Genomic DNA, 20,700 nt, shown 5'->3' on the forward strand with positions numbered 1-20,700 from the left:
AATACTGTGCATTATAATAATACCAAAAAGTTTTATAGGACATTTTTATTAATTATATTTTAATATACAAACATATATAATATAAAGATTTTGTTCCGTAACAGACAAATACAGATCAAGGAGCAAGAACGCGCGATTGATTACCGCTCAGTAGCCGATTCCGTACGGTTTTCTAATTCTGTAGCCCTATCGTTTTATCCTTCATCATAACTTCATCATTACTGGTGGTAGGGCTTTGTGCAAGCTCGTCTGGGTAGGTACCACCCACTCATCAGATATTCTACCGCAAAACAGCAATACTTGATATTGTTGTGTTCCGGTTTGAAGGGTGAGTGAGCCAGTGTAATTACAGGCACAAGGGACATAAAATCTTAGTTCCCAAGGTTGGTGGCGCATTGGATATGTAAGCGATGGTTGACATTTCTTACAATGCCAATGTCTAAGAGCGTTGGTGACCACTTACCATCAGGTGCCCCATATGCTCGTCCGCCTTCCTTTTCTATAAAAAAAAAAAAAAATAAAAAAAAAAAAAATAAAATAAAAAAAAAAAAAAAAAAAAAAAAATAAAAAAAATAAGACTGTGTAGTAGTTACGTCACTCAGGTTCCACACAGGACTCCAAGGAGGCTACTTAAATGAAATGTTTTAAGTCCTGCCAGTTGTTCAATCAAGATAGAGTGACAAATATCTAATACTCAAACTCTTGCATTTATTGATATTATGTTCGATAAAACAACGTTAGATAACCTAACACACATAAAAGTAGGTCACGACGATTTATTTCCCTGTCATTTATTCTAATAATAATAATAAATTATTAATTTCAAGGTTAGGGCTAATAATAACGATAAATCTGTTAGACGTTTAGGTCAGATAATCATTTACATGGAATTATGTCATTTGAAGTATATGAAATGATACTTGACAGTAATTTATTGGTGTCTGTACTTAAAGATAAAAATACTCGAGGTTTATTAGGACATGATAATTTAACGTAAGATATAAAATTAAATTGTAAATAATTAATATGAAGTCTCGCTAATTCTGACCTCAATTGACGAAGTTTATTTGTTTTTAATACTACATATTACATAGAAACGTTCGATAAACTATTAACCATGTGCATTGTACAAAAAATCTTTTTAATACAAACCTCGTTGTCCAAGCAAGGGTACGATATGTACATGGTGTAATAAAAGACAAATTCGATTCCGATTTTTTTTTGTATTTTGTTACGTGTTTCCATAATAATATTTCACTGACAAGCAAACGTACTTACCTTATCACGAACGCAAAATGAACGTATGAAACATTAAGCAATTAGGGCATTGTAAACAGGACAAGTTCAACTTATCCATTAGTGTAATTATTGATAATATTTTCTATATCTTCGTTGCTCTATATACGCGAATACTGGAGCTATACAAAATCAGAATATTATACTTTATTCAAGTAGGCTTTTACAAGCATTTTTCAATCACTTTACAAGTTTACGTTTACTGTAAAGTATTTTAACACATGGCGCATTGCGAAAAAGAAGTCCGCGCTTTAAATTTAAAGAAAAATTATTATTATTATATTTATTGTTAAGAATAAATAGGTAACTGGTTTTAGAGCAATTGTGTGATGTTGATAAAGTTCTTCAATATAAAAAAAAAAAAATCAAATCAAAATTAACAAAAAATGGATAACGATTATGAAAGGTACCTAGGCTGCCACCCTTACAAGACCTGACGTACCCCCTTGTCCATAACCACCGGTCCGAAATATAGATTCTACCGAGAAAAATCGACACGTAACTACCTCATTGTTTACTAATTGTTCATATCGAATTATTACTTTTGTGTATGTGTGTGTGTATAAGGTAACTTCGTATCTCGCAGATTTGTGAACTCAAACAATTTAATAATTATTCATTTATTTTTGGTCAATACATTTGTTTTATTTAGTTGGTAAATACGGTCAGCAGGTTATTAGCATTAACAAGTGTTAATTTTGTGCGATGTGATGCATACAAAATTATATTTAAGTATATTTTTAGTAGTAGGTCGACGAGTTTTTGTTTTCTCCCGAACAAAGAGATGTTTTTAATAATTGGTAGGAGCAAAGTGCGACGATAAATGTGATCTGAAAAATCGTTTGTTCTCGAGAGTTGAACATATAAAAGTGAGAAAATCCGAAAGCTTAACATATAAAAATATTATATTTGTCAGAAATATTGGAGAATTCGTTATCTGTAAAAATGCAAATGAAACTAAATTTGAGGGCTAGCCCCCTAAATTTGTCTTGGTTTGAAGAGATTAAAAATAAAATAAACTACAAACCGTAACACACACAATTACAAACCTCGAAACAATACGCCAAGTATTTATAACGTGCATTTGATTCACATGTTGTGTTACTAAATAATATAATACACGTATATAATATAATATATAATGTGTACTCGGACACAGGTGACAGGTTCTTACTATTATATACTTATTACTACCCGCTTTATCACTTTCAAAATAGAAAGAAAGAGTTAAGGCACATGAACAAGGGTTTTTTCGAGGCATGCCTATGACCACACATTCAACTTCTGGGCTGCTACTGGGATATTTGAACCCAGAATTTCTTCGTAACGCGACGTATGTTCTGGTATAATGGTTAAGTAGTTTTTCAGTTAGTCTTTCAAAACAAACAGACAGAAAATTTAGACAGAATTTCAGAGAAATATGGATTTAATTTTGAACCCGATCTTTCACTTCTTAACTAGAACTAAGCCTGCCTGTAAGTTATGTTTCAATGATACCCCGCCTTTGTTTTATAAACATTTATTTTATGTTACTTTGAATACAGATCCGCTGTTTCTTACATAATGTAATAAAAAGTAAATAATAATAAAACAAAATAGTTAAATTATAAAATTCTAGTGATATATAAATGCGTTAAACGTGTAAGCGTCCAATTTCGGATGTATGAACGGATGGTTGATGATTTGAAGGTCTGCTAGTCTTGTTTTGCCTAAATTTCAATCAAATAAAGTAAATAAGGTTTTATTAAGCAATTTTAGAGAGAATTTGTTATATAGATATATTTCTACTCATTTATGATTTAAGGACTGTAACACAATGTAAGCTAAAATATAAAAAATACAATGTCTAAAGTCATTAAACGTTGGCATTATCACCACTGTAAATTTATTTTTAGTGTATTCAAGAACACACGTGGTTAGATCCCGATGATATACACGTGTAAGTGTATAAATAAATAACTACACATACAATATTTATTGCTAGAATCATAAATTTATTTAACTATCTCGTTATAAAAAGAACACCACAATGTTATATGATAAAACTAATCTATACTTAAAATTTAATGATGTTGCTTGGTAATAAAAATGTGAATGCATATGAAAACACACAAACATTGAACGTAGGTATTTATTTCATAGCATAATAACCGTATCTAAAATTTGTACCTATAATAAACACTTTATTTTCCACTACACAAATAATAATATTATGCTTATTGACCTATGAACAAATACTAATCTAGTCAATAATTACTATATATCTATAATTACATCCGGTAGGTATATTTAAAAACAATATATTACATATCTTTCTCGAATATTCGTTTCAATGACATGAAGTAGCAAAGTATACATATCTAATCGTTATATAAAAAAAATTTTAATGTACTTATAACTAATCTTCATAATTGTGTATTATTAGACTCAGGCGAAAATAGAAGTATAGCGGTTACGTCAACACGGTGCAATGGCCTTTCTTAGCATGCCTGTTGGACGTAATGCGTCCAGGGTGCCAATTCAACTAATTTGTAAAGGTCACGATACTTTCCCGATTCTAACCCTCACAAAAATAAACCACAGTTGAATCGTAAACGGAAACCAAATCTACTATTTTATTAATTGTAGGTACAATTATTACTTAGTACTTAAGTAAAACGACATAGGATTTCAATTTTATATTACGAAACATGAAAAGAAAAAGAAATGAGATAAGCTATGAGTATTAATAACGGTTACAATATATAACCGACTTTATTCCGATTCAACTTCGATCGAAATGCAATATTTTACGTTATGTTATGTTATGTTAGTAACATAGTAACGGTAAATATAGGAAAACGGCTAAACAGCAACGATGCCGGTTTGATTTGTTTGCAAAGGGACAATTTGTTAGTGAAATTTCCTCAGCTTATTTCGTTCGATTTGGATCAAATTTTGTTCGACCTATAAATAACACTTTTATTGGGAGCGATTTTTGAATTCCTTCCAGTCTTTTTTACTACCATCATATAATTTAGGTCTCGTTTTCAAACAACTGTTCTTATTCTTGGAAAATTTATTAAATATATTGTAAAATGTAGGTAGGTATTGTGTATTTGAATGAAATTTGTTGTGTTGTTTTTTATGTTTCATGTTTTAATATTTTATCGTTATGAAATTTGAGTTATATCGTTATGAATAACACACATTGTTAAGATGAAATAATAAGACATAAAAATGGTCTTATAATTCAAATATTTATGCAAACATGCATACATGCTCGGCATGGTACATGCTCGGTGTTGAGATTTAGAAGAAATTCTGAAAGAATCGTGAAAATGCTTAGTATGAAACAATTCCCTGCTTAATAAGACACAGAACAGATAATTATGCTTATTGGATATTAATAGAAATTATATTATCACCTACCAACTGTTTTTAAATAAACAAAAATTAATAAATATTCACAATATTTGTAAAAATATTATTATTATTTTATATTTCATTTCGATATTATAAAAATTTTATATAAAGCTTAAAAAAAAGACTACTTGACCGCAGTACGTTTCTGAGAAGGTTTTAGTAACATATATTATAAATTTGTATAAGTAGCTGCGTTTCGCAGTTTCACTTTGAAGTATATCAAGCAATTGACAAGCGTGTATTTCATGTTTAGTAAATTTAAAAAATATCATTATGAGCATTGTTCGAAACTCATAAATGGGTCTTTATTTCATATTTTTGGAATGATAGTACAAGTCTCTTAAATATTTCGAATAATTTAAACAAAAGACAGTTTCAAACAATGTTTATAATTTTACCTTTCAACTTAAGAAGAAAATGTCTTTACCAATAAGATCGACACTTACATTATGGCGTCATCAAGTTTTTTACAAATCCATTGATAAGCGTGTGAGCAAGTCGTGTCAAGGCTTAAATCAACGTTGAATATTAAAAACGGACACGACATAAATTTGATCCTAGAACTTAATAATATGTATATGACTCGATAACTGCAGCAATAACATCCAATCTGATGACATAAGCAATATCGTATTCAATAGTCTAAAATAAACGTGAATTTAAGAATAACAGAAAATGCACAAATAGTGAAAAATAGCACAATTAGTTTTGCTTGAACATTTTGAATTTCGAAACGTTTTAAAATAATGTTAAAAAAAAACTTTTTTTATTTATTTTATCCGCTGTAGTTGCTTTATATTTCTAAGTGAAATAGACAATATCACGTTATTGAAAAATAAAACATAATCGATTATAAGGATGAAGCGATCCGTAATAAGGATACAGTTTCTTAAACGGTGTTTTCCCCGTTGTATGTTATTTTAAGAGCCAACGTTATACATTCAGGAAAACATTTGTTATTGTATGTATTATTTATAGGCTAACTTAACAATCAAGAAATAAAATACAATTCTAAATGACGAAAAACAAAATAAAAAAAAAAAAACAAAAACATCTAACTTAAATAACGAAATCATTAACTAAATTTTGATTATTATGTTAGTCATCAAAGAAAAATATATGTCACGACTTTGAGACCTACCTCAATCAAAAACAGTTTAAATCATTCAAATCAGCCTATTTTTCAAGTAATGCCTTATCGATTGTAAAGTCCGTACTACTTTTATGAAACTTTTTATGTTTTGAAAAATAATGAGAACAATTGTAATGTTGCTGTGTATTCATGTAAAGTGTAAGTGCGACATACATAGTGTATTTCTTTTATAAATTATGTATATATTTGTCACCGTAAATGTTGATTTTTATTATATATGTACGTAGATTCAAAATACGACGTGAGAAAATCAAATAATTTTCTATTTATATATCTGTTATATAGAGTTAACAACTTTCTCACGAGTTGCGAATTTAGCATAGTCTTCTCTCGAAATTTTTATTAATTATTTTACATTAAGATACCCTAGTTTTAACTCTAATCACATCCTAGTAACCATAAAATCTAACATTAACAAGTAGGTTATGTTCTTACCTCTGAGAACGTGTATGCAGAATTTACTGGTAAAATTTTCTTTTTTAAAGTAGTTTAAGAAATAAACAAACAAACATACCTTTCGCATTTATAATATTAATATAGATTTTATTAATTAGTTTTTACTAACAAACCATACGCATAAAACAATAACCATATCGTCTTCACAACGCTCGTACTACATCGTACAAGTTTAATATGCAAAATTAACACACCATATATTTCTAAGAGGAAATAAACCGACAGAGGAAGTCAATTTAAGGTTGTTGCTATACAAGAGTAGCACGTGAAAGTGAGTTCATTGTACGTACAGTGCCTTGCAAGGCAACAAGAGTTCAGTCTGTTGATTCATGGCCATATTGACAAATAAATACTGACGCAAACAACACATCGCTTAAATATTGTTTGCATAAGCGACGCGTTTCTTAGCGCAAGGACAATTGACTAAAAATTACCTTGGAATGTTTCTTTATATTGATTCTCTATTTCACTTTTATGACTCTCTCAAGCAAATACATATTCTTTGTACGAATTACTAAGTCCTTTTTAATATTCATTGTGAAGGTAACGAGTGTTCTAATTTAACTGACAAAAGTGCAAAAAATCTTTTATACATATTTAACAAAAAATATACAAGAAATACTTAGGTTAACGTGCCGCCAGTAATAATAAATAATCAGCTAAAGATCAATGAAATAAAGAAGGTCAATGATCTCTTGCATAATTAAACCTGCACTTTTTTATATATTTCAATGATTCATTAGTATAAATTATATATAATTCTATAATGTACATGTTGCCTTATTGTTCATGCAGTTATCTCCTGTAATTGAGGTACCACTTCTTTTATTTTTTATTTTATGAACTGTGTGCTATCATGTATCTGTGTGTACTTTGTTGGTGATCTAATAAATAAATAAATTGAATGTTCATCGTAACTATATTTTACATTTATGATAACATATTGTAAAATTATTACATAATACCATTTCCTTTAGTTGATATGCATAAGTAACCAGTACCGTAACCGTAACCGTAACAGCCTGTGAATGTCCCACTGCTGGGCTAAAGGTTCTCCTCTTTTTGAGAAGAAGGCTTGGAGCTTATTCCACCACGCTGCTCCAATGCGTGTTGGTGGAATACCCATGTGGCAGAATTTCAGTGAAATTAGGCACATCTAGGTTTCCTCACGATGTTTTCCTTCACCGTCAAACACGAGATAATTTTTATAAACACAAATTAAGCACATGAAAATTACTAGTGGTACTTGCCCCGGTTTGAACCTACAATCATCGGTTAAGATTCACGCGTTTTAACCACTAGGCCATCTCGGCTATGCATAAGAAAACATTACAATTTATATAAAAACTCTGTACGTATTAACATCGATAAAATTACTTCGATCATTAAAAAGTAAGAGCAGTAAATATTATCTCTATTAAGAATCAAAAATATCTATTTCACTTAGAAATTAACCATTACTCTAAACTTCAAAATGTCCCAAAAATTTAAAATACGAATCTTTAAATTTACCGTTACAGAAAACATGGCACGAAATTATTATCTGTGTCATTGCAACAAAAGATAGAGTAGAGCTATTCTGTAAGAACAAACTCGAAACCCAGCGCAGAACACGGTCGTGATATGTCGGAAGATTGTTTGCGACATTTACTATAATAATAATAATAATAACACTTAAGAAAGCAAAATTTTAACCTTATATTTTATTTAATTTAAACATAATATATTGCATGTAAATTAGATTATAAATGAAAGAGATTAAAAAATCACTATATCTCGGAAAATATTAACAATATAGAAAAAAGTTTATTACAAAAAAGATGGGAAATTTTATCCTCTACAAAAAGGTCTTTACTGTTTTTAACGTAAAACTACCGTTTCCGAGATATTTGCAAAAAGACCTTTCTCAAGATGGCGGCTGCTCGCGGTCTGGGATGTAAAAACTCGTTTTTATAGTTAGAGGACACTAACATAATTCAATCGAATTTTATGCAGAGCGAATATCTAAAAATCTTGCAAAAGTTTCTTATCTCTTTTAGTCGGTTTACGTTTCACGAATGACGAATTTGTACAGAATATTGCAGAAAACAGTTATTTAGAATAATACATTTTTTGTTAGGCGACACTTTAGTAAGAAGTAACGGTTGAAGATACAGATAAAAATTTTAATGAGAGATGTTGAAAAAATAGACATAGAACCAATAATGATTTTTTAAAGCTTAACGTTTAATGATTTTTATATTTTTTTAAATGTAGAATAAAAAAAAATTATAAAGTTTTTTACAGTCACACATTTGGAGAACGATATATAATATCATATTTCAAAATATATAATATTTCAAAATGTTATAAGCAATTTATTTTTTATATTCAGAATACGTATTTACTGTGTATTTTTTAGTGTTTCATATTAACATAAGATTCCTAGAGAATATCTACAAAATATATAAGAAGACACAGACTATTGCAGTATTGCTACTATTAAAGTATTTAAATTAATGTTTTTTTTTTCATAATTTAGTCTGTTATTATCATATATATTTTATAAAAATATTTACTAAGACCATAATTATGGGACCAAGTTCGTAATTCAACTTATTTTATTTTATTTATTTTTTAAAAGAATTTATCATATACAAGAAGTTATTTTAGTAAAAAAAAAATAATAATTTAAAGGTCTTTTTTCATATGACATTAACATATTTTGCCCACTCTGTCATTGTTAATGATAATTTTCAGCCTTCGGACAAATATCATTTAATAGGAAGTATTTTCCTTCACTTTATTAAATCTATGATTGTATATATAAGATTACTTTTAATTATCATTTAACACTGTAATAATCTTATAACCTAGTCTTCTATATGTATTTATTCCAGATAAAAAAAACTCTTGTTTTAATTTAATTTTAATAAAGAAACAATTTTTTTGACAAATTTATAAAGAGGATAAAAGTGTAACGGTCTTAAAGTTTAACGATCTCTGACTTTTTTTGTATCAAACAATGTTTTGTATACATGCGAATTTATAAGATGCTAAGAATTCAATTAACAAATAAATTCATTAAATACAACAAATTATTAATAAATGATTTCATCATATATTTGATTATATTTGAAGAGAACCGGCCTCGATATTAAACTTGCCTTAACATACGAAAGTGCTTTCGCTTAAGATATTAATCACACAACCATATATCCCAGAAATTGCTCTCAAGCGATTATCGCTCTTAATTGTTTTTGTTAAGGAGCATTGTTGTTTAATTTTGTTTTGTATCGAACTACGCATGCATAAATTTTACATTACGCGAACTTTTGAGGACAAAACATTCCATACTTTTTAAATATCTTTCTCATTGTTAAGAGAATAAAGAGGACATAGATCAAACATATTGTGTCTGTCTGTTTAGAAGGCAAATGTTCGACCTTCTTGACACCCTTATTGATAAACAATAAAGGAAAAAAACAATTATGCTGACATTATATTCATTATGCCGTGTACACACGTATGGAGTGTAATTTTGATTAAAATTGTATAAATTCGTAAATTTAATGTATTTCCTGATTACATTATGTTTGTGTATCTAAATAAATAAAAAAATATTTTATTTACAAGTCAGTACAACTTTAGTTTTGTATTCTTTTCTCTTATCTTAAAATAAACGTGTTCGTATTTTCACATTAGTTTTATTATTATTATTTGCTGAACTTTAACTATTAACTGTAAATATTCAAAATAACAATATATTTACTGGTGGTAGGGCTTTGTGCAAGCTCGTCTGGGTAGGTACCACCCACTGATCAGATATTCTACCGCAAAACAGCAATACTTGATATTGTTGTGTTCCGGTTTGAAGGGTGAGTGAGCCAGTGTAATTACAGACACAAGGGACATAAAATCTTAGTTCCCAAGGTTGGTGGCGCATTGGCTATAAGCGATGGTTGACATTTCTTACAATGCCAATGTCTAAGGGCGTTTGGTGACCACTTACCATCAGGTGGCCCATATGCTCGTCCACCTTCCTATTCTATAAAAAAAATGTATTTTTTATTAACATAGTAGTTATTTTAACAAAAAAAAATAACGTTCTTACACGTGTCTTAGATAATCAAAAGTCTCTTTCTCTTGTTGAGCCACCACGCTGCTCGATACGGATTGACGGTTATTTCTATGGAGCAGCTTTCTAATTATTATTAAAATATGGATGATGTATATATTGATTTGGTTGGAAGAATAAATACATAGTGTAAATGTATAACTAAGTGATGGCTTAGTCAAATCTGCTGAAGAAGGCTATAGGGTGAAATGATCTAACCTAAAATAAATAAAATATGTTTTTACCTCTTACTATTTTGTTAAACACCGTGTATGACAAGTTTCGAAACTCCAGATCCATTTTCGGAAGGCTGAAACAAACAAAAATAGTATTAGTATGTATAACAAATAATACAGTAACAACCTGTAAATGTCCCACTGCTGGGCTAAGGCCTCCTCTCCCTTTTTGAGGAGAAGGTTTGGAGCTTATTCCAGCACGCTGCTCCAATGCGGGTTGGTGGAATACACGTGTGGCATAAATTTCGATGAAATTAGACATATATATATATATATATATATATATATATATATATATATATATATATATGTATATATATATATATATATATATATAATATATATATATTCAAAACCTAATCTTCATTTTTTTCTTTTTAATAACAGTCTTCTGTAAAACACCAAGCATCTATTCAATTGTCAAGTTCTTTGGTCTTCCTTAAAACTAGTTATTTAAACATTGCTTCGTAATCCCAATTCGTTAGCTTATAAAGCTGCAAATCAAGCAAGTCCTGAGTCTTAATTAATTTTTTTCTCCTCATAATAATGTCCAGACCGATTTCGGCCACGGCGGCCAGTATCAAGAGAGATTAGCCAACTACTTAGGAGATATTATAGTACACAAGTGAATGCGCAAACACAGGTGCACTCTCTATTCCATAACTCTCATAATCCGATGGGACGGCAATCCGACACGACCGGAAAGAGTTCAGGCGCAGGACCAACGGCTTTACGTGCTTTCCAAGGCATCACAGCCTTGGAAGACCACACTTCCAACTTCCAGAGTCCGGGCTGTTAATAAGAATTCTCTGACAGAAAAACCCAATAACTTTTCATTGGCCCGTCTTGGGAATTGAACCCAGGACTTTCGGGTCTGCGGCCTTATATCAAGCCCCTAGACCAACGAGGCTGTCTCCTTATATAATAATGAAGTTAAAATGAGAATAAAAGTTGGTACGCAAAAGTAACCCTTATAAATAAGGTATTGCGAGTATGGAAATATAATCTATTTCGTATGTTGCCCCATGGGGCACGCCTTGCACTATGATAGCTACGCCACTGCCCATGCAGTGCCACACGTATAAACGCTCTTAATATTTCCTGTTATTATTATAAAATAATTTATAGTCATTTTAAAAATTCACCGAACAGATTTATTATACATTAAATATAATTTAAAAATGTACAAGCATTTAGTATAATTAAACAAGTGATGATCGTCATAAGTTATGTTTTTTGTATATTACATTTCGTTGAATTGAAGATTTATACTACTCTATTAGAAAAATAATCATGATCATAACATATTATAAGCTATTATTATTACTAACGAGACTTAATCTCTTTTTTTGTTTGTATAATTTATGGCAGTTTTTGTAGATTATTTTATTGCAGCCAGTTACATTTATGGTTACTATTTTTAAAAAGGCCGATAAAAAGCGATACATTTTGTTATCCTTATATCCACACAATAGCATAGTTGAAAAAAAAAAACGCGCGCTAATTTCAAACAGCCATTAACGTCATTAATTCATTATTGGCGCGACTTGTGATTTGTTGAGTGTGCTCAATTGTATTTGGATTATTAAGAATAATTTCTATCAACTAGTATGATTTTGTGTTTTTATTTTTATACCAATTCGAGATTTATAAAAAAGATTCCACTAGGCAAAATCGAATATTATTATTTTACATTAGCAACTATGTACATGCATTTTTATAATATATAAAATTATAATTAAAAAAAAAAAAAAAAACAAAATTTGTAATGTGTATTTTGTTTTTTTTTTTTTCTTGTTGTGTTCTTTTTGACACGCCGTCAAAAAGATTGATTCGATTTTTTTAACAAAATCAATTTCACTTCTGGATGCTAATTATATTTTTCTGAGTATGTTTTTCAAGGCTTAACAGAAAAAGTATCAACTTTAATTATATTGTGATTGATCTCCTAGATCCTATCGTTAGGTTTAATTTTTGTAATACAAAAGAATAATGTAGGTATTACATAGTAGGTATTTACTATGTCTTGTATTATGCCGAGTTTATTTATAACAAATTATAGCATTATAACGGTTAAAAATATACAACTATATATATATGATATATTATATACTTATTTTTATGGATTATCTATTGATAGTTATTATATGTTTCGAAGTAAATAAATTCGTAATTTAGAGCTTGGTTTCACCCGACTCGTTTAGCTGCTTTCACTGACTCGGACAAATATTTTCCCTTTAGGATTCCGCAGCTCTCTTATCAAAAATAAATAAGTCGACATCATTTAAATTTATACTGGCCATTATATGATTATGTTATTTTTTTAATTTATTCGATTTCATAGATAAATAAGGTATTTATTTTCGAATATGTTAAGTTTGACAGAGTTACTTTCGCATTTAATATTAGTATTAATATTTGAATGCCGAAGTAACTTTGTTGGTCTGTACAGAGTAATATTAGTATACATTAAATATATTATATAACCGTATTTAGAACGCATATATAAAGGTATAAAGCAATAATATATTTATATTTTATTTAAGTGGGCCTTAAGATTACATATTTATTGCCTTTATTGTTCTTTGTTTGAAATACAATACAATTTATTATCATTATTTAACATAATTATACAGATATGTTTATAGATTTAACCTCCAAATTGTTGTTCCTTGGACTACTTTAGCAATAAAAAAAATAAGTGAATTAAAAAAATACAAATGAATCGAGTTAATGAACTTAGATATTAGTATCTTAAGTTTTCGTTTATAAATAAGTAGATATATGAAACATTATATTGTCTGTACAACGATCACCGACACCGCGTTTTGCTTTCACAAACACTGGCGACTAAAATCTCGAACTATCATCACCTTTTACTTTCATTTCACTTACTCTTAGGTATTTTGTTTGATGATTAGAAGTCTTTTTTTTTGTCGTGTTCCAGTTTCAACGGTGAAGCCTACATAGTTACAGACATAACATTCTACATCCCATGTAAAGAATGGTTTTTATTTCTATCATTGGCAGTATCTATGGGTGGTGGTGACCACATATCCGTCAGGATATAAAAGAAAATAACTAAAAGAAAACATAAGTCGACTATTAAATTATACTGTTTATTTTAGTAATCTTATTTAAACTTTAACTTATTTACATAATAATGACCTATAATTTTCACAGGATATGCAATAACTTTTTATCAACCAATCAGGGCGATTTCAATCTCCAGGTCGGGATCGGGATTTGCATCTTATATCTAACCATTAGACCAACGAGGTAGTTAAGTTATACATATGTTATATAATAACAGTTCTATAAACCCTTTTATAGTAAGTAAAGTAAAGGCTTAGTACTGATTATCTAACATATTATTTGATAAAAGTTACGAAGCAAAACATGTCGAACTAAAATCGTAGAATGAATATGTCCATTTGTAGCCCTTGGCCGACAAAATGAATGTCGAGTGAATTTGGTCTTCATTTCATTCATATGTATGTTGAATATGTAATGTATGTTGTAATTTTAATTTATTAATAAATAGAAAACTAAAGACGCTTTTTTTATAAATTAATTATGCAATGTTCAGACAAAAGAAAAGTTTGGAAATTTTGGCGCGCTTAACGTCCGCTGATTTCGGATATCTAGAAGGTTCTTTTTATACATATTGTAAATAAAAACGATGCTAACCATTACATAAGTCTAAAAACTTTCTATTACGAGCAGCTGGTAAAAACATGAGTTTTGATTGCTTCGCCTTGACATTATACTTTCAACATCGTTGTAACCCTGTTGAGCTACACAGCTAGGCTCGTATCACTTTAAATGTTTGTACAGTATATTGCAAATCCAAACATTGCTTAAACTCCCTCAATTTGAAGTACTCGTATATGTGAGCTGATTCTGCAAGCAGTTTCTTTTAGATTAACAAATTCTTAAAAGTCAAATGAATATTTGTAAATTACTCAGACAAAATACTTGACAAATGGTAATCTGTTTTTAAAGTTCTTTGATTAAATTTGTGTCATTTAATAGAATATATTTTTTTAATACATTTTTCAATATTTTTTTTACACACGCCTTGAAACAATTTCAATTTACTAATTTTTTTTAAAGGAGAACAGATATTAGGTCAAATTTTAAAAGAAAAAATGTTGAATATGATCGAATTATTTTTAAAATCAAAAACACTGTTTTACTTATTTACTACTTTATTGTCTATCGTTTCTCTCATTTACCGTTAATACAGCATTATATTCATAAAAGCAAGCCCTTTATTATGATTGAGAAGTTGAGGAAGTATTAAATGTTATTATACTGATCGCTAGTGTAATATATATGGTATAGTGTAGATTGCCGTCGCATCGGATTATGAGAGTTGGAAAATAGAAAGTGCGCAGGACATGTTGACTAATCTCTCTTTAGATTGGCCGCCGTGGCCGATCGATCTGGAGGACCTTATTATTATTATCTAATATATTATAGTAGTAACAGCCTGTTAATGTCCCACTGCTGGGCTAAGGCCTCCTCTCCCTTTTGAGGAGAAGGTTTGGAGCTTATTCCACCACGCTGCTCCAATGCGGGTTGGTAGAATACACATGTGACATAATTTCAATGAAATTAGACACATGCAGGTTTCCTCACGATGTTTTCCTTCACCGTCAAGCACGAGATGAATTATAATCACAAATTAAGCACATGAAAATTCAGTGGTGCTTGCCCGGGTTTGAACCCACGATCATCGGTTAAGATGCACGCGTTCTAACCACTAGGCCATCTCGGCTAATATATTATAAAGATAATAAAAAAAAAACATGGAATTATTTGTTGATTTAAATGCGGGTTGTACCTATACATTAAATTGTATAATATAAATTCATGTCTTTTGATTCACATACAGGGTTATTTTTAAAATATTAAAATTTTAATGTATTGTTTGAACGAAAACAATATGAATTATTAAAAGTCATAAAAAAATGTTGTCGCTTATGATGTTAGTAATAACCCGCCGAGGTTCGTTTTTCTTGTTAAAAAAAAAGAACAATTAAAAGTGCATTATGTGTCTTTTTTTTATTTTGAGCCTGACTAAATATTTTTATTTGTGTATACACCGAATGCATACTTCATCAAAGCAGTATTTTTTTAGTATTTAAAGGTAATCACCACCATCATTTATAATGAAGCGCAACGATATAATGCTTTTTGCGCAATTGCGTAAACCCCTCAAGTGCTGGTAGTTTTTTTATATAAGTATATACCTTGCCAATTTTGTATTTACAATAATGATACTCTGTTTTATGGATAACTACAATGATAATTACTCGAATATGTTTAATTAAAGAATCAAAACGCGTGTTTAATATATTGAAATAAATTAAATTTAATATATATATATATGTGGAAGGTAACGAACAAACAATAAAAATAGAAAAGTACCAAAATACAAAATACTTTAAAAAACGTAATACGTATTTACCTTTTTTTATAAAAGAGCTATAATTGATAAAAAAAATACACTTCACTTCAAGTTCTTGCTATACAATAATAACCTGTAAGCACCTCGCGACGAACTATTTATGTAAAATAAAATCCCATTTAAACTATATGGCTTTTAATGCGGAAAAATAAATAGGTATACGTTTATGTTGCCTCATTGGTCTAGAAATTAACTTATACGGCCGCAGATTCCCATGTGCTTGGTTCGAACCACATGCCGGGCCAATAAAAGTTAATGGATTTTTCTGCCTGGTTGACAGTGCTTACACTGTCGTGCCTCGGAAAGCACGTAAAGCCAATAAATTAGTCCTGCGTCTGAGACTGGAATTGGCCATCTCATCGGATTATGGGTGCGGGGGAAATCGATCAGGGAAACATCATCGTATATTTATCCTAACGCTTTTTCTTTCTTGTATTGAAAACCCCGTGTTTCTTTCAACAATATATATATATATATATATATATATATATATATATATATATTATAGAATAGGAAGGTGGACGAGCATATGGGCCACCTGATGGTAAGTGGTCACCAAACGCCCTTAGACATTGGCATTGTAAGAAATGTCAACCATCGCTTATAGCCAATGCGCCACCAACCTTGGGAACTAAGATTTGATGTCCCTTGTGCCTGTAATTACACTGGCTCACTCACCCTTCAAACCGGAACACAACAATATCAAGTATTGCTGTTTTGCGGTAGAATGTCTAGAATATTTGGAAAGAACCGTTGATAGTTCTTACTTCAGAATACCAAAGTATAATACTTTCTCAATTAATAAAGGAATTTGAATTAGTGAAATAACAGACACAAGGGATAAGATTTTATATATACAATTCCTTTGTCATCTTAAAATAATTAAAAAAAACACATTGTCAACAAAATAATATCTAAAAAAATATGATACCTAAACAAATGTTAATCGCAGAACAAATACGCCGTCATCTGAGATTTATTACGTCAGTAATAATAATAAATCCATCGATCATCATTTCGACAAACCTTCGGGACTATCTTGTATTTTTCATAAATTATAATGAGCATTTAATTTCAATGGAAATATCGTGCCAAGTCATATTATAAAAAAAGTACTAAATCAAATGCTGACTTCATTTGTGTATGGTTCACCACATATCTTAAAGTAGATAATATGATTCAAGTTATACAATAACTCATATCATTTATACATACATTTTTTATAAGAAGTACTCAATCAAAATAAACGTCGGTAAAAAAAGTGATTACGTTATTATGTTTGTAACTAGGCAATTATTATTTTTTTCTATTCTACAAGAATAAATTTTGTATCCGCGTTCGTATTTTAATCATTTATTGTGGTGATTTAATTTAGGCAATCGGTTCATAATATACAATATAAACAAAAAACTTATAGATTTAATTTGTTATATTACGGTTCCGGTTTACAGTATTTAATATAAAAAAATACAACAAAACGTAATGTAACTTAAGCAATAATGTTGATTTAACAAAAAACCTATAAAATCATAAAGTTATGCATATACGATTATTATAAATTAAAATATGGCTGTTTGTTATTTTACCTTCGATAGGTTTCAATTTTTTTTTTATATTCGCCGAGAGGGCAATGACTCCACTCCACCTGATGGTAAGTGGTAGTAGAGTCCAAACGCGACGACGGCCAGTATAGTCGGGAAAAATGTTCTGTACTAGCCGTCCCCGCCTTGCCGGCCCGCAAGATTCCCCTTCACGCCTCGTTTGAAGGAACCCGGGTTGTAGGAGGAGGGGAGGACATTTTAAGACACCAAGTTTTGAAAAGCATAAATTAGTAAATTTGTATTTCGAATTTAATATACTTAAATGATTATAATTCCATTTACAAGAATTAGTAAATCTGTTAGACATTACCGCTTATCAAAGACGATTTAACCTACGATTAACACTTCTATTTGAGAAGAATTAAAAAATGTACAATCTAAGCTGTATCTTACGACATAATATAATTCTCTGTGGAAACTATGTCAAATTATGTAACCTATTATTTCTCATACATCAATAACCAATACATTATACAGCTGATTCTGTACGTATCTGCGACTGTCTGACACTAATATATAACATAAGTAATCTTTGAAATGAAATACCTTTCTTTCAATCAATGAAAATTGTTTGCATAAATCAAAACACGTATATATATATATATATATATATATATATATACATATATACGGGTTTATATTTAACAATGTAGAAACAAGATATAAACAAAAAAAAAACATGTAAATACTTTAAAATGCTCTAAAATATAATTTGTTCTCATAAGATTCACATATACCTAAATATTATAAATATAAAATGCAATATTAAAAGTTGTTATATCATACTTATTCGTAAACAGATAAAAAATAAAGGGCCGGTTTTATTATTTACCCTCTTATTCAATGTAAAGGGTTCATCAAGGCCGACAACGCGTCCCCAGCTACGATGTCGATAGGCAACGGTAACCATCAACCATAAGGCGGACCAGCTGCTAATTTGCACATTCCAAGAAATATCTTATACAAAAACATCCTATAGAATACGATATAGTTAGTGTTAATAATATTTATTAACAATTAGCTGTATTAGAATTAAAACAGATGCAAAATCAGCCAGCCCACAGCTTTCGCCCGTAAGTGAGGGAGACAGCAGATGTTATTTCCTAAGTCCGATATTGCGTTTTCTGTACCATATTAATATTGAACCGCATCTATATCATCAGTAGTAGTAATAATAATAATTATTGTTATATCGTTATCGAAATCTCTCCCGAAATTTTGATATCCGAATTTCTTACTAGTAATTACTAATACTAATAGTAGTACTAGCTAACTAGTATCTAAGAAATCAATCGTAATTAAATGACTCCTATTTTTATTTTATATAATTGCTTAAGATAATTAATATTTCATAATCATTTTATTTCCGAACGTCAAAAGTTATTAGCAAATTTAAAATTAAATCAATTGTTTGATTCGAAATCGATGAATAAACTACGAAGGCCGTTACTATTTCACCATAGACATTGCATTTACGCTCAACAGTCGCCTTGACCGCGGGAGAGGCAATGAACTCGGAGAAAAGCGACAGTTTCGTTCAAAATTCGATACAACTTATACTTACTTGTTACTTTTGATTATTGCATCAGCGGTTAGCGTCTTGGTCTTCTTAAGTTTTTTATAGGTCATTAGGATATCATGCACAATTATAACCTTATAAAAAGTGAGTAAATTACTAAGGCTACTAAGGTTTATAAATACCTCCTACTAATACATACTAAAACTTTATATTTTATTTTTATAGCAAGGGGAGGGGGTAATTTGTAAAGTTTTAATGCAATATATGTATAAATATTTGAATTCATGAGTGATGTACAAACAATTTTAAAAATTTAAAATGCATTGTATACAATTAACGTGTGATTTAAGATTATTTATTTTTAAGCATACCGGACTTACTTGTAAGCATCACCAGGTGTTCAGTTAGGAACTGTTTTTACTTATCACTGATTTGACATCCTAAAGAAGGCACAACATTGTTTAATTTACTGTCTAAATAAGATTTATAGGTAAAGCCGTACATCATACATGTTTAAAGTGCAACTCCTTATTGTAGTAAAAAGGCCATTTTGGAGTTCAATGTTGTTCCTAACACAAAATGGTTTCCTATTGTCACACGTACAGGACTACACGTCCTCAAATTAAAAAAAAAACGATTGAAGCTATTTTTAAATATATTACCTTTCTAGACTTCGCAATGTAATGTTAAAGTTCAGTATAGTGCAAAATTATAACATTAAAAGTAAACATAACATAATGATATCGTTTTTAATGACACTAACATACCTAAGTAGGGCAAAATAATAATATAAATAAACAGCCGGATTTAGACTTCAGGATGTCCTTAGGAGAAAAAAGTTTAGGCCCTAACTATTTTCCAAATAAATTGAACAATTTCTTTATTTCGGTTGTTTCAATAATAATTTATTGCAACATACAAGTATTATTTGTACTTTACTACTTTAAATGTATATAATCCTCGAAATTGGGAATTAGTTTGTTTTAAAAAATTCTATTGGGACCCACTCTTGTGGAGGCGCCCGGGCTGTAGCCCTCGCCTAAATCCGATCCTAAGGTCTAGTAATATATACGTACATATGAGTGCAAGCGCCATGTTTTTTTTCGTATATTTTTTAAAATATTTTATACAACTACAAGTACAAACTACGATGTGAGTAAGCGATCTATTTTATTAACAGAAACGTATAAAATGAATGTTGTTATTTATTTAATAAGGAAATTAATACCGTCTGGCAAATAAAGTTATCGTTTATGATATGTACTTCTTTTTTTTTAAAAAGATGAAAAATTGGTCAGTGTCTTACTTTTTAAAAACATGTCTTCGCGGACTTTCCTGACGTTCTCGATATCTACAATAGGGTATTCCACTCTAAATGAAAAAAAAATCTTAAAATATATCATCGAGATAGCTTAGGCAAAAAGCAGCTGATTTTGCATTAATCCGGAAATAAAAAGCAACT

General features: G+C 29.7%; 2 protein-coding genes across 2 annotated transcripts in view; one reads left to right on the plus strand and one right to left on the minus strand.

The window, feature by feature from the left end:
* LOC126774416 (cysteine synthase-like) overlaps positions 1 to 20,700 on the plus strand; it is a 157,632-nt gene that overhangs the window by 31,172 nt on the left and 105,760 nt on the right.
* Positions 1 to 20,700, minus strand: part of LOC126774388 (ATP-binding cassette sub-family G member 1) — a 55,554-nt gene that overhangs the window by 25,055 nt on the left and 9,799 nt on the right. Inside the window, exon 2 of the mRNA XM_050495892.1 lies at positions 10,652 to 10,716. Within this exon, the coding sequence (XP_050351849.1) occupies positions 10,652 to 10,706 (55 nt within the window). The 5' untranslated portion in view covers positions 10,707 to 10,716. The remainder of the gene's footprint in view (positions 1 to 10,651; positions 10,717 to 20,700) is intronic.

This window comes from Nymphalis io, chromosome 16 (assembly GCF_905147045.1).
Source record: "Nymphalis io chromosome 16, ilAglIoxx1.1, whole genome shotgun sequence".
NCBI classification, from domain to species: domain Eukaryota; kingdom Metazoa; phylum Arthropoda; class Insecta; order Lepidoptera; family Nymphalidae; genus Nymphalis; species Nymphalis io.